The sequence below is a fragment of the Hyperolius riggenbachi genome, chromosome 2 (assembly GCF_040937935.1).
Source record: "Hyperolius riggenbachi isolate aHypRig1 chromosome 2, aHypRig1.pri, whole genome shotgun sequence".
In the NCBI taxonomy this organism is placed as follows: domain Eukaryota; kingdom Metazoa; phylum Chordata; class Amphibia; order Anura; family Hyperoliidae; genus Hyperolius; species Hyperolius riggenbachi.
Genome location: NC_090647.1, coordinates 181914975 through 181941356, shown reverse-complemented (window position 1 = coordinate 181941356; position 26382 = coordinate 181914975). Strand labels below are relative to the sequence as shown.

The 26382-nt window shown below is 44.4% G+C and overlaps 1 protein-coding gene across 1 annotated transcript; it reads left to right on the top strand.

Moving 5' to 3' along the window:
* COMMD6 (COMM domain containing 6) lies at positions 1–26382 on the top strand. Its single transcript, XM_068265241.1, has 7 exons — positions 1–101; positions 3697–3755; positions 7104–7169; positions 16845–16921; positions 21004–21169; positions 22354–22506; positions 25075–26382. Exons 1-7 carry the CDS (start codon positions 74–76, stop codon positions 25123–25125), a joined length of 600 nt encoding a protein of 199 aa, XP_068121342.1. The 5' UTR covers positions 1–73; the 3' UTR covers positions 25126–26382.

The following is a 26382-nucleotide window of genomic DNA, read 5'->3' as shown; positions in this document are numbered from 1 at the left end:
TCACATGATTTAGGTTTCACGTGACCAGGGAAGGGTGTGATGGGAGATACGGCTGTGCATCTGTTCTGTGAAGATGCTGGAGAGGGAGCTGTCAGGCGCTGGTATGATATGTCTGTGAGCTGCAGAGTTTTAGTGGTTATCAACTCATTTCTGTGAAGTATCAGTGTGGTCATCAGTGCCTAGTTTTATAGTGTCTCTACTGGAATTGTGTTTAGTGTCAGCACTAAACTCAGTTCCGGGGGGATTCCTCTCTCGGCTCTACTGCAGTATTCTGCCTTGGATACTAGCATTTCAATTTTATGTGGACACTAGTTATTGTGTAGCTTCCATCTGTCCCTATTAGTGGGTCAAATCAAATCCGCCTGTCCTCTCTCTCCTCTTCATCTCATCTGCCCCAACTTAGTACAGATTTTTACCAGTATTTATATAGCGCTGACATCTTCCGCAGCGATGTACAGAGTATATTGTCTTGTCACTTAACTGTCCCTCTGGTGGGCTCACAATCTAATCCCTACAGATCAGGGAAAATAAGTGTGCTGCTAATTTAGTAACTGAAGTCAGAAAATAATCCGTACTCAACAGCTGCAAAACATAGAAGAACAGAAGAAATGGATCTCAGAGTTTGGTACTTTTCCGTTAGCCGGGCGCATCCACTAGGTGGTGATAAAACTCCACCAGAATTACATCTTTCCCTACTATCCATGGCGGCCTGGAGGGGAAATAGTAATTAACGCCACCTAGTGGATACGCCCGGCTAACGGAAAAGTACCCAGAGTTTCCATATAGAAGAGAGCACTAACATTTCAGCTTATGCACCAAGACAAGACAAATAACATTTATATTGCGCTTTTCTCCTTGCGGACTCAAAGCGCCAGAGCAGAGCAGCAGCCACTAGGGCGCGCTCTATTGGCAGTAGCAGTGTAAGGGAGACTTGCCAAAAGTCTCCTACTGAATTAGTGCTGGCTTACTGAACAGGCAGAACTGAGATTCGAACCCTGGTCTCCTGTGTCAGAGGCAGAGCCCTTAACCATTACACCATCAGCCAACTGCTACCACTAGACATGCATTATATCAGTGGCATAGCTAAGGAGCCAGGCGCCTGAAGTAGAGTTTTTAATGAAGCCCCCCAATCACTTTATTGATCTGGAGCTGATCCAGTATCTAGCAAACCCTATATTTGCTGCATAACTGAGATTCTACTGTATCAGTTTTCCCTTCACAGGAGTGCACTAAGACAAATGACATTTATACTGCACACTTCTCCTGTGGACTCAAATGATTGAGCTGCAGATACTAGGGTGCACTCAGTAGGCAGTAGCAGTGTTAGGGAGTCTAGCCCAAGGACTCCTTGTTGAATAAGTGCTGGCTTAATGAACAGTAAGTGCCAAGATTTGAACCCAGGTCTCCTGTGTCAAAGGCAGAGCCAATAATAACCATTACACTTTATATCCACACTCCTGCTAAGATATACAGAGGTTTCTTGAGACCTCTTGTATATTGGCCTAAAGTGTCTAAAACAAAAATACAATTATCTGTAACTTGCTAAATTTTTTTGAGGTTATTTTTCAAGATACATACCTTCTACTGCTTTAATTGCAGTGTTGTCAGCTTGCTTGCAGAATGGAGGATACCAATCCTCATTGAGCTTTTCTGGTCAACCAACTTTCTTCTGCTGGCTCTACCTCTAATTACAGTCTCAGCTGAGCATTGTGGGTTCCTGAAGCAACTGATCACATCATTAATGGCTTGTTCACACTATAAGAGTTTTTTAGCGCTAGTGATTTTGAAAAGCTCTTGCTAATGCAACGCTATGGGGGATTTTTACAAAATCACATCGCTCCAGTGAGAACACACACATATAGGATTACATTAGGAAGAGCTTTTAAAATCACAAAGTGCATAGAAAAGCTCTTGTACTGTGAACAAGCCCTTATGGAGGGAAATTCAAATTAGCCACTTTGAATTTCCTGCTGCTATTTGTGGCCAAGTCTATAAAAAGAGGTGGAGCTGGTGACAGGAAATTGGTTGAGCTTAAAGGACAATCCAGGTGACGGGATGGACAAGCGTATGTACATTGCCAAGTACGAAAATGACTATGCTGTGTTCCTTTTTTTTCTTTCGATGTCTGAAAAAGTTAAAAATCTGGTATGCAAGTAACCGTTTCTGTCCAGGTCGGGACTAGGTCATACTATAAAATAACACTCACTGATAAGTAATTACAGCCATAAAACACTTTCCTGTCAGTAAATGGCTTCTAAGAGCAGGAAAGAGATAAAGTGTCAATAGTTCATAGATTTGAGCTCTGGCATATTTCAATGAAGGTGTCATTGAGCAGAGACAATGGAACAGTAAAAACTAGATTTAAATATAAAATAAAACTGTGGGATATCTAAAAGTCATTTTTAGGAGAAGGAGGATACATACTATTGTTTATCGCATCAGTTTATTTTCACCTCAGATGTCCTTTAAAAAGGACAGACCTCCTTGACAAGACTCTAGTCAACACCACAGAGCTTGCAATCAACAGGGCAGGAGCCTGACTGCAATCAAACAGGCTGATGAAGACAGAGGGCTCTATTCATAAAACCTTACCGCAAGTTTTCCGCTCAAAACAGCGGATTTTCCCGTCCATTTAGCAAAGTGGGCATTCAAAAAGCTGTTCCCGCATGAAAATCTACAATCCCCCAGCAGAGCGAGAAATTTCCGCCTTCTCCAGTGTTTTTCTAGATTAATCTAGAAAAAAGTAACAAAATGGCCATTCATAAAGATTAGAGGAAGCGGTATGTGGACGGGAAATACTGCTTCCTCTGATTTTGCGGATTACATACAAGTGAATGGGACAGACCTCCCAGAGAGAGCAGTGCACGGAGGGACTCTGCCGGCTGAAGTGTTTCCGCATGCCTTCCGACAGCTTACCGCCAGCTTTCAGCGGGAGATCTCCGCTCTTGCATCGCAGCTTTCAAGATTTCTTTGAATGACCACCCAGAAGTGTGAAATACCGCTGCGGTATTTTCCCTCCAGGAGTTTTCTCGCAACAACTTTTTTATGAATAGAGCCCAGAGTCCCAACTCTGCTTTTACCTTCCTCCATGCATGAGAGAATGACTGTTGATTCTCCTTGATAATGTTGTATTTCTGTTTTTTTGGGATCTTTAGATGTTGTTGTTATTATTATTATTATTATTATTATTATTATTTATTGTATTTATAAAGCGCCAACATATTACGCAGCGCTGGACATTAATTTAGGTTACAGACAATATTTAGGGGTGACATACAACAATATGACAATCCAGGAATACAAGAAAACCCGATCACACAGCACAGTATGAGTACAAGGTAATGCTTAGTCAGTCACTGGAGGGGAGCATGGTGATTTGGCAAGTCGAGTTCACTCAGAACCATAGGATGAGTGCACAGTAATGGAGGTGCATTTTCAGGTAGGACACAAAAGGAGGAGGACCCTGCCCAAAGGCTTACAATCTAGAGGGACAGGTAGGGACACGAGAGGTAGGGGGACCAGAGTTCAGCTGTGGGTTTAGAGCAATTGTGAGGGGTGGTAGGCCAGAGTGAAAATGTGAGTTTTGAGGGCCTTCTTGAAGGTGTTGAAGGAGGGGGCTGCCCTAATGGGTGGAGGTAGGGAGTTAACAGATGTTAACTGTTCTGCATAATTCCAAGACTTCTATGTTCCTTACAGGTTTTGAAACGTCTAGTGACTTGATTAAATCATTGCCAGCTGACCTTTTCGCTGAATTGGTATGTTGTTTTTATTGTTATTGATCATTCTGGACATTTAGCATGTGTACAGGCTTTAGTTAACTATTCTAGGATGGAAAAGACTAGCTTGATTGAGACTTAAGAGGCCCATACACTCAGCCGATTTTCTGGTCGATTGATCGATTGCAAATCGGTTGGCCAATCGACCGATTTCGATCGATTTCCATTGAACTTGCAGGGTGGAAAATCTAGGTCGATCTGTTGAGATTGCTTATCATTTTGCATTGGCCCTAATGGAAATCTGATGGCAAAAAAATGCCATCAGATCGTTTTTCAATAGATTTCAAACTGAAATCTATTGGAATTCTATTCTAGTAAAAAATGTTCCTTTTACACATCAGATAGATAAGAATTCCATCTGATGATCTATCTGCTGCTAATCTGACGAGTGTATGGGCACCTTTATGCTGGGAATACACTGTTTGTTTTGCAGCTGATTAGCTGGTTCCATAGATAATTTCCGACATGTCCAATCTCCCTTTCGATCCTTTTGCCGTTTGATTTCTGATAGAAGTGGATGGAAAAAGATAAGAAAAACTAGTGGAAGATAAGAGAATCGACTGCAGAATCGAGCGGCAAAAAATGATCGAGAGGAGAATCGAACGCCAGAAACTAATCGTGTATTCCCAGCATAAGGCCTCTTTCACATGAAAGTGTGAACTGTGCACTTGTGGGGCAGTTTTGCCTCCTGGCCACAAGCGCCTTTTGGCTGCACCTACATGCATCCAAATGGCAGCATTTGTAACCCCATGCATGTCATTAATTGACACGGAGTGGTGTTACACAGTGACATGTCGTGTCTGTGCATGGTGGCACTCAGATATGACTCCTGCCTCTCTATCGCTTGTGCTGAGCGCTGGCAAGTAGCCGGCCGGTGCAAGGAAGCAGCTGACAGGTGGTGAATTTAGCCCCTTCAGCCTCCTTTGTGATTGAGGCCTTAAAGTGTAACTACTTTGATTATGTTATTGTGCAATATATGTGCATATTGTTTGTATATGCACTCTGCACTGACATATGTCAGTCCAAAGCTGTAAGTCATTTCACTCCATTGCGCTGCTGATGCATGGCGTTCATCAAATGAATGGCAGTGTCCACTATCTAGAAACATTTTTTTGGGGTTGAGTTGTATAACAGCGCACTGACCTACAACAGGTGTGAAAGGGTCCATATAAAAGCATGTAATTGATCCAAGGTCAGTGGCCAGTCTAGTGCCACTGAATGCAATGCTATGGAGCCAGTGTGAAGTGGCTCTTAATGGTTTATGCACGATTGTGATCTGTTCTGTCTTCACATTAGACCTGTGCTGCTTCTTAATTCATTCAAAATCTTGCTGGGGAGTGTTTCTTGCTACACTACTGGAACTGATGGTGTCATTATAAAATTGGCAGACACCATATTGTAGCACTTATTTTCATAGGATATAAGCAAACACGAAAAGTTGAAGGAGCACCCTCTGGACTGTTTGGCGTGCCCGGACTCCTACTCCTGTCTCCCCAGGAGTTCACTCCATCAAAGAATGAGTCGGCACCACCCAAGTATTTTTATAGCTCTTTTATGGTGTAGGCTGCAATGACAGACCGCTGTTTCGAGCACTTGGCCCTTTCTCAAATTGCAATAGCCATGATACCATAGGATATCAGCAAGTCTGCTAACAAATCCTTTCTAAGTGACTACAGAAAAATAAGTCTGCATAAGGGCCTCAGTTCACTAAAGGCAGTTCAGTCAAATCATGTAGGTCAGTAAAATACAGCATTTGGCATTTTACACTTTACATTTTTTTTTCCCAAATTCACTAAAGATTTTCCGCATGAGGCAGAAGTTTGGTAATTTACTGAACAAACATGCTTCAATTCACTAAGCCCTGCTCGGTAAGTGTCACTTACTAGCTGTGGAGCAGGTAAGCGCTGAGGCAGGAAGCTGTGTGGATGAGTCAGTTTTCTGTCCAGTGTATTTTCAAAACACCTTTAGATATTCTGCAACCACTAGAGAGAACTCTTCTGTATAACAGTATACAAATTTTCACATCTAAAGGGATGCAGAAAAGCTTCATAAAATGTCACCTTTCCCTGCTCTGCTACAATGAGGACCCGCCTTTCACCATGTGGGATCAAATCATGATGAGAACTTTCCCTGTTGTCTGGCTCTCCCTATTGGCTGTCTGCTAATATTACGCATGGAGACAGTGAGTTATCCCCTGGTAAGGCCTTGTTCACATCTCTTCAGCGCAGATGGCTGTGCGATCGCAACGCCATCTGCGCTGCTGATCCCATCCATTGACAGTGATGGGATCAGCTCTGCGCTTGCGGGCAAAATGCAGGCAGCAGTACGCAAGTGCTTCATAGCTCATCGTACCGCTGCGCAGCGCAGTAGATGTTAACTGTAGAAGAGCTGTATGTGCCCTTCTGCTGTTCCTGCGTTTCAGCACATCACATGCGCTTTCAAAAGCGCACGCAGGGCCGGCCCGCTCATGAGGCGGGGTGAAACTTTTGCCTCAGGCGGCACATTTCTAGGGGCGGCATCCACCCGTCGGTGGGTGCGGGGAGCCGGCCGCCGAGCTGGAGGGGTAGCGGGCAGGACGGGGGTATTGGGCCTAGCGGCGGGGAGGGGGGTCGGACCCCCCCCCCCCCCCCCTCCCTCGCCTGGGTCCACCGATCTGCGCTCCCCTCCAGCCTTAAATAGATCAGAAGCAGCCACTACTCGTAAGAGGCACGGGCGGGGAGGACTCACCTCTTCCTCGCTCGATTCAGCGTGCGCTCCACTGACGTCACTTCCTGCAACGCCGTCCACTTACAATACAGTGGGTGGTGTTGCAGGAAGTGACGTCAGTGAAGCGCACGCTGGATCGAGCGAGGAAGAGGTGAGTCCTCCCCGCCTCAGGCGGCAAAAAGTCTAGGGCCAGCCCTGTGCGCACGGAAGCCCATATGATGTGAACGAGGCTTAAGAGCTGGAGAAAAATATCAAACACTTTTGGCCGATTTGCCGAATGCTTTAATCTTTATGAATTGCAATTTCTTGACATTTCTTGAGAAATTTACTGCACAAGTTGGTATTGTTCCTCACTAGTCGGTAATTCTAATTTTCTGTGCAGTAATAGGTTTAGTGAATTGGAATTTGGGAAGATAATTGGTAAAACCAGCTGTTTTCAGCATTACTGAATGCGGTCAAGCCTGGTGAATTGAGGCCAAGGTATACAGTATTAGTGCAGCATTGTTCCCCTGTGATGCTCTCATTTAATTTCTTTTTTTTATTGCTTTAAACAATTACGGTAAACCGTTCTTGTTGGAATTTCTTGTAGTATGATGTAATTTCTTTTCCTTCCCTGATTAGTGTCAGCAGATTGTTGCTCATCTACGGTGTCAGAGCGGTGGTGTGGATCAGACACATTTTTGTCAGGTATGGTTTGGCTAAAATGCAACATCCTTCTGCTTACATTTTCTTATGATGTAATGCATGCATATACTGTGACTGCAAACGCAATGTTAGTCAGTATATTTTATATAACAGACAGTAATCTAATGCCTGTACAGAGTTTAAGGAGGCTGTAAAACGGGGATTAAATACAGAACAATCAGCTCTGCAAAACCTGAGAAAATCTGTCATCCTTAAGTCTAGCATAACGTACAATTCAATATGTTTCTCCTCCTCCTTAATGACTGTAAAGCGATCCTACCTTCTTTTTAGGCTAAGTAATTACAGTAGTGTGAAGATCACAATTCCCTCCCCTCCCTGGTCACCAGAGATAAGGGACAGTGTTCTCCCCAGAAACTTTGTCCAGCCGGGTGGCATGAAAAAGTAGCTGGGTGGGGGAGAATGCAGGTTTGGCGCTTCTCTGCGCAACTCTGCTTACAGCATAAGAGGCAGATGAGGAGGAAAGCAGCTGATAGCTGGGTGGTCACCAAAATTAGCCAGGTGGAGCACCCGCCTAAAAGAGCCTAAGGAGAACACTGAAGGAAGCAATCTTCTTACATGATAATTCATCCTGTAGGCAAAACACTATGTTAGTGAAGTATATTGTTTCTGTTTTCTATCAAGTGAGTTTGAACACTATATAGCCTCAATTCACTAAGCTTTATCAAACGTTTGATAATTTACCTCATGGGTAAAATCTAATTTTGATTTCAATAAGGTGTTGTATATTTATCGAATATTTTATTGATGAAACATTTGATAAATTATATAACACCTTATTGAATTAAAAGTTAGATTTTACCCATGAGGTAAATTATCAAACGTTTGATAAAGTGTTTGATAAAGCTTAGTGAATTGAGGCCTAATCTCCCTGCTTTAAATGAACCTTATTTCCTGCAGCCAGAGCTAAAACCGCAAATGCTTTTCAGCCTGGGTAACTCACTGAGGCTCTGTGAAACACACTGATAAGGCTCCCAGACACTTTTAAACAGTTCTTAGAAAATATTATAGTGTAATTTCACTGTAAAGTGCACCTGAGACAACCAGTACTGCAGCATTTATACTTACCTGGGGCTTCCTCCAATCTCATGCAGGGCATCCTCCAGGGCTTTTCCATTGTCCCATGGTCAGCTTTGGTCATTTTACCAGTCGCACGCCATCACGCATGCGTGGCTGGGAGCACTTTGCACTTGCACCATGGGAACACAATGCAGTGCGACTGGCAAAATTACCAAAGCTGACCACAGGACAATGGAAAAGCCCTGGAGGATGCCCTGCATGGGGCTGGAGGAAGTCCCAGGTAAGTGTAAATGCTGCAGTACTGTTTCTCAACTGCACTTTAAGAATTTTTTTTCTTTTTTTACTGTAACCAAACTATTAACAAAAAAATGCACCACAGCTATCATAAGGTTTCAGTTGTTGAATACCTATTTTAATGTTTCACTGTGTCTTTTTTTTTTTTTTTTTTAGCCCATAACTCTCCATATGTAACCGTATTTTTAAGAATATAAAAGGCAATTTTTTTTTTTTCCCTCTCAAAAATGGGACGAATAAGGCCGTGTCTTATATTCCATAGGCAAGGAGTCCCTGACTTATGATCACCCGCCGATACGAACGCTGACCCGCAGCGACATCGGGGACTCCCTGCCTTGTCCCCCTGTGTGATCTTCCCCCCCTTGCAATGTCTCCTCCACTCCCCTGTGTAAAAAGAAAAATTAGCGGCAGAGCAGTTCACCTCAGCTGTGATTCCAGCGGCAATCAGCAGACATCTCCTCTTCTGCGTGACTTCACCTAGTGAAGGCTTCTGCTGATGATCAGGACATAGTGGGACACATGGTGGACAGTTACTGGGGGAGGACATCTACAAGACGATCCAGGAACATGGACGCACAAGGTTTAAAATATCATTTTTTTTTTCCCACTGGTTTTTGACCTAGGTGCATCTTATATTCTGGATCGACTTATTTTCCGAAAATATGGTATCTCAAACCATGTTACTGTAAATTGTAGATTTACAGTAGGATGCAAATGTTTGGGCAACCTTGTTAATGGTCATGATTTTCCTGTATAAATCATTGGTCGTTACGATAAAAAATGTCAGTTATATATATAATACACACAGTGATATTTGAGAAGTGAAATTAAGTTTATTGGATTTACAGAAAGTGCGCAATAATTGTTTAAACAACATTAGGCAGTTGCATACATTTGGGCACCACAAAAAAATAAATGAAATCAATATTTAGTAGATCCTCCTTTTGCAGAAGTGACAGCCTCTAAACGCTTCCTGTAGGTTCCAATGAGAGTCTGCATTCTGGTTGAAAGTATTTTGGATCATTCCTCTTTACAAAACATCTCTAGTTCTTTCAGGTTTGATGGCTTTTGAACATGGACAGCTCTCTTTAACTCACACCACAGATTTTCAATTTTATTCAGGACTGGGGACTGAGATGGCCATTCCAGAACATTATACTTGTTCCTCTGCATGAATGCCTTTGTGGATTTTGAGCAGTGTTTAGGGTCGTTGTCTTGTTGAAAGATCCAGCCCCCGTGCAGCTTCAGCTTTGTCACTGATTCCTGGACATTGGTCTCCAGAATCTGCTGATAACGCCCCTTGTTATGCCCAAATAACTCAATTTTAGTTTCATCAGTCCACAACACCTTATTCCAAAATGAAGCTTGCTTGTCCAAATGTGCTTTAGCATACCTCAAGTGGCTCTGTTTGTGCTGTGAGCGGAGAAAAGGTTTCCTCTGCATCACTCTCGCATACAGCATCTCCTTGTGTAGTGTGCTGAATGGTTGAACGATGCACAGTGACTCCATTTGAAGCAAGATGATGATGATGATGATGATGATGATGATGTACGTCTTTGGTGCTGGTCTGTGGGTTGACTCTGACCTCACCATTCATCGCTTCTGTCTATCCGAGATTTCTTGATCTGCCCCTTTGAGCCTTAACTTGAACTGAGCCTGTGGTCTTTCATTTCCTCAATATGTTCCTAACTGTGGAAACAGACAGCTGAAATCTCTGAGACAGCTTTCTGTTTCCTTCCCCTACACCATTGTGGTGAACAATCTTTTTTTGTCTTCAGGTAATTTGAGAGTTGTTTTGAGAACACCATGTTGCTACTCTTCAGAGAAAATTTAAAAGAAGAGGGAAACTTACAATTGAACCCCCTTAAATACTCTTTCTCATAACTGGATTCACCTGTTTATATAGGTCAGGGGTAACTGAGCTTACCAAGCCAATTTGAGTTCCAATAATTAGTTCTATAGGTTTTGGAATCCATAAAATGACAAATTTATGCCCAAATGTATGCACATGCCTAATTTTATTTAGCCCTCTGAGTGGTATGGACGAGCTACGCTCGTCCATACAAAACATGCTGGGAACGGTATAGACGAGCTCCACTCGTCATGCAGTGTAAACACGCACCAGAGCGATCACGGCTGCCTCTGGGAGCTCCTGCCACTGCTGTAGCCTCTCTGTATCCCCCTCTCCTTGCTGAGCATGCTGGCCAGCAAAATGAGTGATGTCCATCACTCTCCAGTGCGATCGCGGGTCCCTCCGTGTCCCCCTGTCTTTGCTGCACTTCTCGGGAGGCAAGATGGAGGCTGTGCAGTCCTCCCCAGCGCGATCCCCGGTGCCTCCTTGAGCTGCTGCTGCCGGCGATCGTGGGTCCCTCCGTGTCCCCCTCTCATTCCTGCACATGCTGGGGGGCAAGATGGATTATGTGCCTCCCTAGCACGATTGCGGGCACCTCTGCTGCTTCTGCTGGCTCTCTATGTCCCCCTCTCCTCTGGAAGGCAAGATGGCGCTATGCAGGCAAAGTGTAATGGCGTATATCATGCGCCCCCTACTGACCGGCACATGAATTACATAATTACACACAGTAACTCACAACCAATCACTGCAGTATATTTCAAATGTGTTTGTATTTAATTCAATACAAACACCTGTAATGAATCCAATACAATATTAAAGAGTAACTGTCAGGCTGCAGAAGCTAATTTAAACCTCTATTCTCCTGTGTTAAACAGTTTAGAAGGAAGCTCAAAAGCCATTAGTGAAGATAAACATTTCAGTTACCTTTGATGTGTGCTTATCTTAAAGTCTGTTATAGACCCATAAAGACGCAAGCCGCAGCTAAACTGCAAAGCATTCTGGGGCCCTCCCCTCGGCTGCTAATGAGACGGTACAGGAGCTTCTAATCAGTCCAGCACGAAGCACTGATAAATCTCGGGGCAGAGTACACTGCAGGAGTCAGCTATTGTTCCTAGCCACATGGCTCATTAATATTCACTGCACACCGTGTTGTTCAAGAACGAGCTTATCTGTGATCAGAAGCAGGCAGGACATGACGACACATTTGGCTTCACAAACATGGAGCCTGCCATGAGCTGTCAGGAGCATCTATCTCTGCATATACTATATACAAATTCTGTGAAATCCAAACGTGGACAGTGAAATGCATATGTAATGTAAGTACAGCCAATCTTTAGCTACTGATATATGTGTTTATTTTCTCTGAGACCCTATACCTAACAGCTCCTCTTTAAAAGGCTTGGCAGTTATTTTTTTCTTTCTCTTTTCAGAGTCCCAGAGTCCAGTTGTTTACAGCTCAGCTTCTGTGATTTCTGTGCTTTGATTGCTTATTTGCTACTTTCTGCCTTAGATTTATTCAGAGTTGCGGTATAGTCGTTTTAGCGATTGCTGCAATTTCTGGTTATCTTTGCTGCAGATTTTATTTTTTTGGTGGCTGACCTTTGGTTGACCTTTGACCCTTGGTTGACCAGTATCCTGCTTACGGTCATGGCCTCGAGCTCGAGGAGACGTCTCTCTAACCAAACGCTGCTGGATGTCTTTGAAGACAGCAACAGTGGTGTGGAGTATCTGGCTGAGTTGACAGACAGCGATGTCCCAGGAGATCTCTCATCTGAATCCGAGACCAGCAGCGACAGCGAGAGTGATGGCGAGAGGTGGGTAGGTGGTGCACGCACTTGGTGTGAGCTGGAGTGTGTGACGCAGGCCTCACCCCCTAGGTTACTGAAGTACATAACCTGCCGGCTTCTGTCAAAACACCTCTTATGCTGGGAGTCACAGATCGGAAAGAGGGTCCATCCAACCTCAAGTATCAAGTCCAATCATGCAGAACCAATCTAGACTCAAACAGTCGGCAAACCAGGAAATTCTCCAAAAGTTTCACATTTATTTGCAGCGGTTATATAGCACATACAAATAAGCACCCCCTAGGTTCCCTTTCACTGGGGTACCTGGGTAGAAGATAAACTGTGACCACAGCCCGCTGGCCTACCTGGAACTGTTTCTGAGCGATGAGGTCATCTGGATGATCGTGGAGGAGACCAATCGCTATGCAGCGCAACAGCAGGGTGCTCCTCGAAGCATTTTCTCCAGGAGCAGGAAGTGGGAACCTGTCACCAGCGACAATATCTGGGTGTTCCTAGGCCTTATCCTCCAGAGAGTGGTGGGGAAGCCGCTGCAGAAGTGGTACTGGACCACTAACAAGATCTTCGCCACACCGTTCTTTGGTACTGTGATGCCAGAGTACCGCTACAGCCTCATCATGAAGTACCTGCACTTCGGGAACAATGAGGATTTTGATGAGGCCACCCATCCGCTCCCAAGCTGAAGAAAATATGGGACATCTACCAGCTCATTGTTGGCAATTTCCAGAGTGCCTACATTCCGGAAAGAGACATCACCGTGGATGAGTCACATGGCATACAAGGGTAGACTCAGCTGGGTGCAGTTCATTGCATCGAAAAGGGCCCGCTTTGCGGTGAAGTCTTTCATGCTCTGTGAGTCCCAGTCCGGGTACATTTGGAACTCTGTTGTGTACACATGCAAAGGCACCAAATTTGCACTGCAGTACAGTGAGTTTGGGTGTGCTACCTCTTCTGTGCTCACGCTTATCGAACCATTGCTGGGTCACGGGTACTGTCTTATTACGGACAATTTTTATACCTCCCAGAACTGTACGAGCACCTGATCCAGCACGAGACTGATGCATATGGCACGGTGAGGCCTAACCGATGCCATATGCCACTGGCCTTTTCTGCCAGAAAGCTGAAGAAAGGAGAGGTTGTTGCCTGGCAGAAGGGAAAATCATGGCTCTGCGGTGGAGGGACAAGTGGGACGTGTGCATCCTCAGCATGGTGCACAATGCTGAAACTGTCCAACTGAAATCTACCAGAGGTAGATAGGAGGTGGACAAGCCCAAAGCAGTCATGGACTACAACCACACCATGGGAGGTGTGGACAGGGCTGATGCGGCCATGACTTTTTACCTGGCTGTCCGCAAACAGCAGCGGAAATATTATATAATGTATATTAAAAAGATTTTCCGCCACCTACTGGAACAGTGCCTGTGAAACGCGTTTGTGCTTTACAAAAAAACACAATGAAAGGCCTGTACCACACCATGACTTTGTGTGGCAAATGTGTGAAGCCATTTGTGCAAAGCATCCCCCACCGGAGTTAGCTAGACCGGGGCGCAGAGCGTCCTATGTTGTGAATCCGGCATGACTTTTTGGACGCCTGTTACAATACCTGTCACCGGCGGTCACGTGCGCGCATTCCTGCGCGCGCGCGCGATCGTGCATTGTCTTTTATGATAGCTGGGTGTGTTCCTAGGAGCCGTTGCGCCGCGCGCACGCGTACTGGCGTCCGCGTCAGCGCGCATGCGTGCGCACGTGCGCGCACGCACGCGGGCGCATGCGCGAGGCGCGTCATTCGGCGCCAATTTTGAATGTTGTATTTAAGCAAGCTGCTGGAGAGGCCCAGTGCTGTTTCTTCTGATCAGCTTGGTGCCAGTAGACGCTGGAGCCTTGTATTGATTTATGATTTACCTGTTGCCGACCTTAGCCTGTTCCTGACTTACGATTATCACCGCCTGTCCTGACCTCAGCTTGTTTACCGATTACGCCTGTCTTCAGCCTGCCCTGACCTCTGCTTGTGACCTCGTCTATGATTGATATCCGCCTGCCCCGACCTCGGCTTGTGACCTCGACTACGTTGCTGTCTTCAGTTCCTGTATCTGACGCACTGCAGTCTCATCTGTTCTCCAACCCACTGTGGGATTTACCTAAGCGCAACCTGGTGGGCACTAGGCAGCGAAGTTCCCACTTCCCCCTCAAGGGGTTGTGGTCCTGCTTCCCCCTCAAGGGGTTGTGGGTGAAGACCCGTGGTCACTTAGACTCTGCGCTTGGGTGGTCCATAAAACACAGTGGGGCGGTCAACAGCTTCCACGTCCAGATCTTCATAACAACGCCACTTGGTGGAATTTTGGACAGCGACCGCACACAAGGAACAACCCACAAGAACGTGTGTGGTCTGCTGCTCCAAAAAAGGCCCTGATAGGGAAAAAAATCTGAAAGGAGACCCGTACTTATTGCCCGGACTATGACTGTAATCCCTTGTTTCAAGGTGTATCACACAAAGGAGGTGTTTTAAGGGTAAACCCCCTACACTGTATTTTTTTTTTCTGCCTCCATATATTTATTTCTGCATTTTCTACTTATTTCTGCATTTATTAAAAATGCAAGATATTTCTAATTGTGATTAATACATTTTATTTTATTTTTTGACAAGAATTTGTGTTTGACACTTTTATTATACTCATGTATACTAAACTGTTGCTTGACTCATTTTGGTAAGTTGCAGGAAAAAAGGTTATGAAAATTAATTGAACCACTTTTTGCACAGAAATCCTGTGGAAATTGAACGCCTGGGAGGTTAAACAATGATTGTGCACTTTTTGTGAATCCAATAAACTTCATTTCACTTCTCAAATATCATTGTGTGTCTCTCCTATACGATATTTTTAACTGCCATTTTTTTTATCATAACAACCAACGATTTATACAGGAAAATCATGACGATTAACAAGGTTGCCTAAACTTTCACATCCCACTGTATATCTTTGCCTAAGATTTTTGGAGCCTAGGCGCAATCACAGTAAAATAAAAATTATGGTGGAATGAGGGGAAAAGTGGAAGAGGAGTAGAGATGGTCAGTTATATGCAAGCCATTTTGAGTTGATGCAGAATTTGGCAACCTTACTTAAGCAGCTTCAAAATTTGATCAATTCATATCTTGACAAGGTGGAATTCAATTGGTCCATTTTAATATTTTAAGATGCATACATTTGCATACAAAATTAACATAAACCTGCATCATTATCACAGGCATTACTTTCATCTCACAGACCATCCATAAAGGAGGGTGGGGGACATGGTTTGGAGTACTAGGGATGTATGGGCAGATTCGACCAAGAGACAAATCTCTCTAATCGAATCTGGTTAGAGAGAGATCTGTCAGCTGCCCATGTACAGCAGGCCGATTTCTGATCAATTTCATGATGAAATCCATCTGGAATCGGCCTTGTGCGCCGCCCCGACACTGTCCCCTGATGTAAAATGTCCCCCCTTATGCCTAGTGTCAAGTATACATTACCCGTCCATGGCCTGCGCATGTCCCCCGCTGCTTCCGGGATTCCTCCTGCATACACGCTTGCCCCACGTGGTTTCCTAGTAAGGGTGTGCGTGTGTGACGTTACATGCGCGCCCTTACTAGGAAACCACATGGGGCGTGCGTGTGTAGAGAGGGGAATGCGGAGGGACAAGCGCAGGCCGCAAACAGGTAATGTATACTTTAAAGGACAACTGAAGTGAGAGGGATATGGACGCTGCCATATTTATTTCCATCTAAGCAATGCCAGTTGCCAGGCCCTCCTGCTGATCCTCTGCCTCTAATACTATTAGCCATAGCCCCTGAACAAGCATGCGGCAGATCAGGTGTTTCTGACATTAATGTCAGATCTGACAAGACTAGCTGCATGCTTGTTTCTGGTGTTATTCAGATGCTACTGCAGAGAAATAGACCAGCAGGGCTGCCAGGCAACTGGTATTGATTAAAAGGAAATAAATATGGCAGCCTCTGTATACCTCTTACTTCAGTTCCCCTTTAAACTGGGCATCGGGGGGACATTTTACATCAGGGGACAGCGTCGGGCAATTTGTTGATTGTTGCGAAATTGCACGCCGTTCCCGCTGTGCACCCAATCGAACAAGTGGGCCCAACATCTTATCTTGCAGCATGCGCAACCAAGAATGTCTGTCGGGCATGCACTTGGCGGCACAGATTTATAATAATCGAATCAGATGGTCGATTGGCCACCAAGTCGCCTGATGTAGTTTAGTTCTTGAAGGAAAATGTCTGCTAGCTAGTCAGACAGGACATCAGAATGGGTGGATTAACATATGCAGAGCCTGGTTATTTAATATACACAGTTCCTCACCTATTATTAAGGAAGTAATTGAGCATGAAGCCTTCACAAATATGGAGATTTGCCAAGACCAGATAAAGGTCTGCTGTGACTGCTGGGGAAATGGGTATGTATGTATTCTCCTGTGTAGGCTCTTTGGTCACATTCCTGTCGCAGAATAAACCAGTTTAGCAATACATAAATTGTCCTTTGCACAATCATTTGCTTGAACAAAGAAGTCTCCAGTGCACTAGAAATGCTGAAGTCATTTTTTTCCCCAACACATATTCTTTTCATTTTTTTTTTTTTTTTTTTTTTTTTTTTTTTATTACCCATGTGAATGCCTCCTCATTTCTTATGATTTTGTTAACAGAGATTTCAAGCAACTGGAGTGGAAGCCAGTACTGATGACATTAGAAGTGTGATCAGTGCTGTTACCCGTCTGTTCAGGTAAATCCACATCATTTTACTAAAATAATAATAACATACCTCCCAACTTTCTGAGATGAGAGAGAGAGGGACACTTAAGCCACGCCCCCGTCACACCCCTAGTCACGCATATCATAAAGATTTCATAAGAAAAAGATGCTTTATAATTCAAACCACACTGGTCCTTTCTATCCTGATTAATTTTCCTTCACATTAACCACTTGACGCCCACAGTGCTACCCCCCCCCCCCCTTAAAGACCAGGCTGTTTTTTGCAGCAATGGGCTGTGCAGGCTTTTCAGCCTCCTACACTGCCCAGCAAAGGAGCCCAACGAACGGACTCTCCTCTTTTGTAAGGGGACATGCCGCCGGAGGGGTCCGTTCGCTGCAGCAGTTTGGGTTTTTTTTTTTTTTAGCTCCCTCCTTCCTCCTCCCTCCCCTTCCCTCCTCCCCTCCGTGCACTGGAATTGGAACAGGACGGCGATCCGCCCTGTTCCGCCTCTTATAGGCATCAGCCTATGAGAGGACGGCGATCCACGGCAAATCAGAGGCCGGGGATCGCCGATCTCGTACAGCACTGCCGCGGACCGCAGCGCTGTACGCATGTAAACAAAGGGGATTTCTTTCCCCTTTCGTTTACAAGCAGCCTGCTAGCCGCGATCGGCGGCTAGAAGAACGGTCAGGGAACGATCGCGCATGCGCGCAGCCGTTCCCTGTGAAACTGCAGCCCCAGGACTTGACGCCAATTGGCATTAGGTGATCCTGGGGCTGACGCCGCATTCACGCCCATTGCCGTGAGGCGGTCTTTAAGTAGTTAACATTTTTAAGTTAGTAATATATTAATTTAAAGAATGGGAATCAAGTTTAGAGTCAATGAAACACATTTTTTAGTAGAGAAATACATATATTTACATAAAAAGACAAAGGGACAGGGCTCCCAAAGAGGGACTGTCCCTCCAAAAGAGGGAGAGTTGGGAGCTATGTATGAGAGAAAGGAGGATTACAAAAAAGAGGGGACAATTATGGCAAAAAAAGGGGGGACATAGGGTTGCAAAGGAAAGGGAGAGTAAGAGAGGGAAAGAATGAGGACACAGAGCAGAGGAAAGGAGAGAGATTGGTAGAGAAGAGGGGTACAGAGAGTGAGAGAAGAGATCAGTGCAGTTTATCAGCCTTTGCTACAGGTTTCCTTCTCCCCAAAATTGAGAGGAAAGTGGAGTGAGAGGAGCAATAGAGAAACAAAGGATAGAGATGGGGAGAAAGGGAAAGATGAAGAGAGAGAACCAGATAGGATAAGGAAACAGAGGGAGAGTGTGAAGGAAAGTTAAGAGTGGAGGAGGAAAAAAAAAACGTTTTTATTGAGGCAATAAATCATGCAGGCTGAGAGTGGGACAAAGCATACAGCTGCCACTGGAAGTTATCTTATCTGCAGTATATATTGCATCTGTTTGCTTACTCCTCCCAGCCCAGTCATCTGAAGCAAAACCTCAGTGTGAAACCTCCGTTCTGCTTCATCCACTCCACATCACTCCCCAGAGACACTGTTTGCTTCACACCAATCAGTCTTCTTTTTAATTGCTCACCAGCAATAAGCCGGGAGAGAACTACGGCCGGCAGCATTTCCAGGAAGAGAAGAGTTGGACGTCTGATGTTCCCGCTATTCGCACTGTATGCGAGGGGGCGGAGTGTGAATTGTAAACACACACAGTAGTGGGGACTGGAAGGAACGAAGCTGGCTCTCGCTTCCTGTAATAGCGCTGCTGGCGCCTCAATCCTTCTTTTTTTTTTTTTTTCTCCTTCACTCTGCCAAGCCCCCGGGACACACGGGGTTGTGCCCGGGATTGCGGGAGAGCCCCCCCCCCAAATAGGGACAATCCCGCAGAATCTGGGACAGGGCCTGATAATAAGTATGTAAAGGAACTATTTATAAATGCATTTCTACAGTAAGCTAACAGGCTGTTCACACTTTTTAGATTCCCATATTCATTAAGAGACCATACTACTGCCACTTTTATACAGGAACACTTTTCGCCAAGATCTTTCTACAAAGTACTTTTATTTAACAGAACTTTAGTGTGGATCACCATATTTATCTGATATCCTCCATTATACCTCTCACTTCAGTTGTCCTGGACAACTGTAATGAGAGGGATATGGAGGCTGCCATATTTATTGCCTCTTAAGCAATACCAGTTGCCTGGCTACCCTGCTGATCCCCTGCCTCTAATACATTTAGCCATAGACCCTGATTAAGCATGACATGCAGATCAGGTGTTTTTTTGACATTCTTGTCAGATCTGACAACATTAGCTACATGCTTGTTTCTGGTTTTATTCAGACACTTCTGCAGCCAAATAGATGCAGGGCTGTCAGGCAAATAGTATTGTTTAACCACTTAAGTACCAGCGGTCTCTGCCCCCTTAAGGACCAGAGACCGCTGTTACAATGCCGACGGAATCCCGTCAAATTGCCACGCATACCCGCCGCAACCGCCGTCATCACCACACGCCGGGATCCTCAGGACATAGACTCTGTTGTCTCTGACGGCAGAGTCATGTGAGCCGGTCAGGAGCCACTTTCATCGGCGGGGAGGGCCGGAAGCGGCAAATGCGCGCTGCGGACAGTGATTGAAATTTACGCCCTGCCAGCCAGGAGCCCACCAAAACAGGGCGTTGATTTCAATCACGTTGGTCCGAAAGTAGTTAAAAGGAAATAAATATGGCAGCCTTCATATTCCTCTCACTTTAGTTGTCCTTTAAGCACAACATTTTCTCTTTATTTCATCTTCTGGGGGTACGTTGAGAGGGTACTCCAAGCTCCTGGAGATGTGAAGAGGAAGCAGCATTATAGACTTTTTTTTTTTCTTTCTTTTAGGCTGGTTTCTCACTGCATATTGGCGGTAGCGGTGCGGTCCAGCAACAAAAACAGGCAATCTCGGGGATTACCGTGGTAATCCTTGTCTGGCAGCAGGCCTTACAGGAAGTGATGCTCACTTCTTGTGGCCGAATCGATGATGTGCGTGGATGTGTATTAACAAAATACGCTTCTGAGCATGGGCGACGCGTAAAACTTGCAGTGGTCATTTCAAAACACGCACATCGCCATAGACTTGTATGACTTCTGGTCCACTGTAGAAGCTGCACGGTAACATAGGTATGCTCTCACGTTAGAGTACAGCGCAACACATCGCATGCAATGTGAACTATCCCATAGAGTTCCATTGCCCTAGTGTTAGGCTGCGGCAAAATGCCGCATCACGTCAGTGTGAAAGGGCTCATGGGGTTTGTGGATTGACAAAAGATATACATATGTGTTGGTACTTTATAAGCATTTTAAATTCTGCAGTTCTGTATAAGCTTTTTCTTTTGGGTTTGTGCTGGGTGGATGACTTTTTATTAAAAGTTTCTGGTGTGAAGTAATTACAGAAGGGAACCTAGATGGCTTGCAAATGTGAGCGCAGTGAAGTTTTTACAGCTTGGATCTGAATAGAGGTGTGGGGAAACGTGTACTGTACCTAAAACAAGATATCTTCATATAACCACTGTGGTGATATTTGCACAGTGGAGGTACTATGTATTTATTTTGTGAAGATTTTCAAGAGGAGTAGAATCTGCAACTGCAGAGTGGAATACTGTTTGTGGGCTAGTCCTCAGGTATTAGTTGTGTTTTATGACTGAAAATATCATACTTGGGTTAGAGTTCCACCTGCTGTTCAAGCTTAGTAAATACAAGAAAGACCTACATAAGATGGCTCCATAGAGAATATTGGAGGTCGATTATCAGTGTGGGCATTCTAGGATGTTTTAGCACTTTTATTTGCATGTTTATTTAAAGTACATTTTGTGACTTGCCCTTTTCACATTTGGCAGCCCCTTTCAATAAAGGTGAAAAATAAACCAAACAAATGACCCCCATGCAATGCCTTACCTGTTTATCAGAAAATGACTGCATCTGCCACTCCACACACTGTAATCGCTGCTGAAAGGATAATTTTCCCATAGCAGTAGCAGTTCAGGGAATGACTTTCCAGGTTACATTTGGTTGTACTATTATTGTTTGACTTTTGTGTTAAAACTGGTCAATGCTTCTGTTTCTTTGCTTTCACAGCACTGCTGCAAAGCACAAACTTTCCAGTGATGCACTAGTAAACTTTGTCCTAAGCAAGTATAAACTACCAAAACAGATTTTACAGGCCATCCGTCATGTGTGGAATGAGGAGGGGAAAAGGTTGTTGGATGCGGAAATATCCAGAGATGTGCTTTCAGCCTCACAAGTAAGTTCTGAGGCCAGGAGGAAAGAAATTACAGCTCAGTTCATACATTAAACAAACTGTGAAGTTGCTTTGAAAAAAAAAGTGTTAATTGCAAGAAAAATATATAGCACTGTGTTTGCTATGTACTCCCATTAACTTGCATGTAAACAGGAATAATTCAGCATGCCCTGAATTTGTTATAAGGTGACAATCTATTAAATCACTGGTGCCCTTATGATTGGAAAAATGCATGCATTCTCAAAATCTGATTGGAACATATACAGAATGACAGCATTTTTTTCTTATCAAGCAATAAGGGAAAAAATCCATAACATCCGATTACAAAACAGAACACACATTACTTGGGTAAAAGGCACAGTTCACCTGCAATGTTTAGCTAAATCAAAAAGTAAAACTCTGTATCAAGCTCTGTCCACTTACAGAAGCAGAGCTGGCCGTAATCACCAGCAGGAATTGCCCCATAAAGTATATGATGCTGTGTGCTTTATGTGCATTTATACATTCATTTGGATAGTTGCTTTCTTTCTCCACCACCTCCTTACTAAATTGTGTCAATGATTGGTGATTTGCAGAGAGTGACTATTGTTGCATGCTGTAGTACAGTACTTGTAAAGTTTCCGTTGGCATCGGGTCACATATCAGTGAAACACTCCCTACATTAGTATCTTGTGGTTTTGCCCAGGGAGGCAAAGTTTTTTTAATGTTAATGGAGAAAGTATGGACACATTTTGTTAGCCAGATGTTTTAAGAAAATCATGGTGGGATATAAACTGAAATGTGATGGTAATATTTCATAATATCACTGTATGGCAAAATGTTTAGTAATTGTGTGTCATGACTGTTTATGATTTAATGGCCGTGATTCCACAAACTACAGCAAGATTGTGGTGTACAGGCATTGTATGGCAATTTTACCAATACTAATGCCGGGGGAAACATATTAATGGCACACACGTCACAAGGGTAAAGCGCATGCTACTGTAGCAATGCGAGCAGTGCTCCCCTGGTGTTGATGCTGGTTAAATCGCTGTGGGCTGCAATCTTACCACAGTTTTGTGAATCAGGGCTATTGTGTTACATATCTGCAAAGATATGTATCTTTTAAGCATCGAGAATGTTTGATAATGGAAGCAGGTTATGAGTTTGTTGAGTAATGGAGGTGTTATGTGCATTTCTTATTACAGCTTGTCGATTTTCAGTGGAAGATTGGAATGGCAGTTAGCTCGGACAGCTGCCGGTCATTAAATCATCCATACATCACAGTGTCCCTAAAAGTGGCTGATTCTTCTGGCCAGGTCATAAGCAAAGTCTTTGAGATGTCCATTTCAGAATTTCAGGTTAGTAAGGTATTGCTGACTTCAAAACCATTATGATCTTCACCTCTTGATAATATAATGAAGGAACAATGTAAGTGTGTGCACCTCCTTTGTACACAAGCTGCCGTAATTCAGTCATTCTGTACTCACATCAACTTACTTTAATTCAGCAGAGTCCCCTCTCCACTCTTCATTTTAAAGAGCAAACATATGACGTAAAGAGCACAGAAACCTTTGGTTACCAATCAGTATTTGCCCTGTTTCTCTGTAATTAATGTGCAATGCTACATAGCCAGGGGATATGAACTCTTTGGCAGCTGTCTTCAGTAAGCCTGCTTTTGTAGTAGCTTGCCTATGGCTTGATAAGCGTAGGGCTGTGAGTCACAACTTTGCTGTAACCAGTTTTCCAATGCCTTCCATATCCTTGGGGGAGAGTATGTCAAAGATGGATGGAAGTTGTACTCTCTGCTCTGCTGTTATCTTTCACTTAAAGTGAAGCATACATTAAAAACAGACTAAAAAGAAACTCAAGGTGTACAAGCATGGCCACACTGTGCAGGTGTAAAGTATGGCCCATGCCTGCTCAGTACAACTCTTGCACAGAGAAAAAAAACATGCATGAGCTGCTTCGTGCTCACACCAGTAACCTTTAGTAGAATTATTCAGGATGCCATCTTTTATATTAATTATGGTTTCAGCATCAGAAACATGTCCTATATCTATATATTGCTGTATATTGGTACGTAACCCCACCCACTCAGTGTTGTTTAGCCTAAGCTATTATTCTGAATTCTTATCCCAGTGCACTTTGGGAGACCAGGTGTTATTTCTGCTGGCTTTGAAACACAGCGTAAATAAACATTCTGCAGTGATGCAGTTGCTGGCAGTCGCCACCTGTGATAATTTTCATAATGTAAATCATGGTGAAGAAAGATTTTACAACGGGCAAACACTGACTAAATAAGGGTGTGGGGAGGGGGGGGGAACACCTCACCACCAGGGGGTACAGGAAAACCACTGCTACATTTTGATAGCTACCACCCCAGACATGTAAAGGATGCCATCCCGTAGGCCAATTCCACAGACTCTGAACAAATAACTGATCCTGGGGAGTTTGAAATCCAGCCCTATGAATAGACAGAACGTCTTGTAGGATGGGGGGGGAGGTGGAAAGGAAACTTCCCATGTGGTCATTGTTTAGCCTGGAGGTCCATTAGGAAAGGTAAATCAGTTCAGGTAGGGGGAGTAACGTGCCACATTAAGGAATTTATTAATTGTAGGTACGGATATGTGGTGTATTGTGGTATATGTGTTGGTGACCCTGTAGGAGATTTTACATAAGGCAGACCACTCAACCGCTCATGGACAGAGTTTTTACAACATAAAAGATCAATCGGGAGCGGGGTGGGTGCACCCCGCATGATAGATCATATAAATTTAAGCCACAACTGTGAAGTGGACAGTTTACAGGTTGCCGGCCTCCTTAAAATCTCAGGTATATCTAGAGGGGGTTCAAGGGATGAGTTGTTGTTGTTGCATAAAGAGGCCTCTTTGATATCTGACCAATGCCCTGGGTAATCTGGGTTTTAACGATAGGAATGAAAGTTCAGCTTACTTTAGATAATATGTAATGGTTTTATCTCAACAGAAGTGTATTCATGTACTACCCTTTCTTTAGAAAGGTTAATGTATTGTCATTACCTGAGGGAAATGTGCCCGCCCCCACAATTAGGTATATAGGTGAGTTGGAAAAAGGGGTAAGCCTTGGTGTCCTGAGAAGGCATGGAGGCACGTGAAACAGCTGTCGACACAGGCAGTATTTAATTCTGTTGTAACTGTTCTGTTGGAGTGCCGGAATCTGTCCTCTTTCTTCATATTGCACTGACTAAATAAGGTATGTGCGTTTAGACCATTGAGCAAGTGGCCACTCTGATTTTCCTGTTTCCTGGCCCTACAGCAGCTGCTTCTCCAATCTGACTTCACTGAGCTGGGAGCAGGGGGGAGCTGGACCTCAGCCAGAGCCTGGCACTGGAGGGTGGCAGCTTTACCCGCATAGAGGTGGAAGGGGTCACTGTAGGCTTTGGAGCCCCTAAATGCATTTGAGGCTTCAGAAAAAATGTGCAGAGTGCTGTCCATCTACGCTTTTCCTTCTAATAGGAGCTGGGGGAGGGTAGGGATGACCTGGCAGTCAGTGAGGGAGGGCAGAGTCTAAAACATCCTATTTATGCTGCACAGCAAGTCTCTGCTGCCTGCAGAGAGTGCTCAGAATGGCAGTACTTGCATAATAAATCCACCCCTCTATGCTGGTAAAGCTGTGGCCCTCCTGTGCCCGGTGCTGGCTGAGGTCTAGCTCTCCCGTGGGTCGCAAACATGTGTGCCCGCGGGTCGCGACCATGTGGTCATTGCAGGGGGCCGAGGCCTAGCACCTGCTTTTTCAACAGACGGGCCTTTCTTCTAGTCAAATATTGTAAAAATTAGCAATTTTATTCATCACGTTATATTGAGTAAAGTTCCTCGCTAATATCTTGTGTATAGGTAAACCAACATAAATATCAGACAACTTACAGGGGTTTCTCTTTGACTTTCCAGAATTTTCACAGACAGTTCAAGGAGATGTCTGCAGCTTTGGAATCAGTTTAGAATGCAGAAGAAAACCCTGGATGCCCTGTGATTGCAAAAACCTGCCATTTCATATACCACGCAACTTTTTTTTTTCTTTTTATATCTTTTATCACACACTTCTGCCAGGAGGTGTTCATGGGTCTCGGGCCTCATTTCCACCAGTAGCTGAAGGCAGTGAATTCAGCTGCTCCCACACACCGGCAGGGGGCTTGCAGACACTCAGCACGGACAGTGCATAGGCGACCCCAACCCCCCCCCCCCCCTCCACCAGGTAACGTTGCCACGCGTCAAATGTGACACGCCGTGTTACCAAATGCTCAATTTAGCTGCATGGAATTGTAGTCTGAAGGGCTGAATTGCCCAAGATGCAAGTGATCAGCCTTTCATGCAAAAGAGGCTTTACACAGTCCAGTGGTATATTGTTATTTTTCCGCACTAATTTTTTAAAATCTATAAATATATATTTATGTATCATGTTCATTTAGATCAGGGGTAGGGAACTTATGGCTCGGGAGCCAGATGTGGCTTTTTTTGATGGCTACATCTGGCTCAAAGACAAATCAGTAGGGGTTAATTCACTAAGCTTTCACTGGACAGCTTAGTGTGGCAACGCAAGGAAAATTTTCAAAGTAGGCACTCTACTGCTGTAGCGTGCACTGCTAACTTACTACCCCCCCCCCCAAAAAAAAACAACAACAAAAAAAACTGCTGTTGTCCCGCCCTGGATCCTGTCAGGGCCAGTGACTTTGTAGGACGAGATCCCTGCACTTTGATTGGCCCTATAGGCTGCTTGTCACTTGACAGGCAGCCTATTGGGCCAAAGTGCGGGGATCTCATCCTACAAAGTGAATCACTCCCCAAGTCAGCTAGCTAATTGTACAAGCTGTTAGTCAGTAGTTCCCCTGTCTGTCTCTCAGAGAAATTGCTGATGTTGCTGAAACCGAAGAGAAGCTGAAGAATTGTCTGACACTTCCGCTGCCTGGAATATCAACTGTGTACTCATAACCATGGAAACAGGGAGGCGAGCCCTCTGCTGCGCATGACCACTGTCCCAGTTTGAAACATATTGTATGGCTCTCACAGAATTACATTTTAAAATATGTGGCGTTTATGGGGCTCTCAGCCAAAAAGGTTCCTGACCCCTGATTTAGACCATAACATTGGCTGACTGTGCCTTTCTTATCTGTACTGTTCTATTTTCCATGAGATGTGTGGTGTCTTCTATCTGTATTTTTGCTATCTCTGATAATAAGTAAAGTGACATCATTTCTGTTA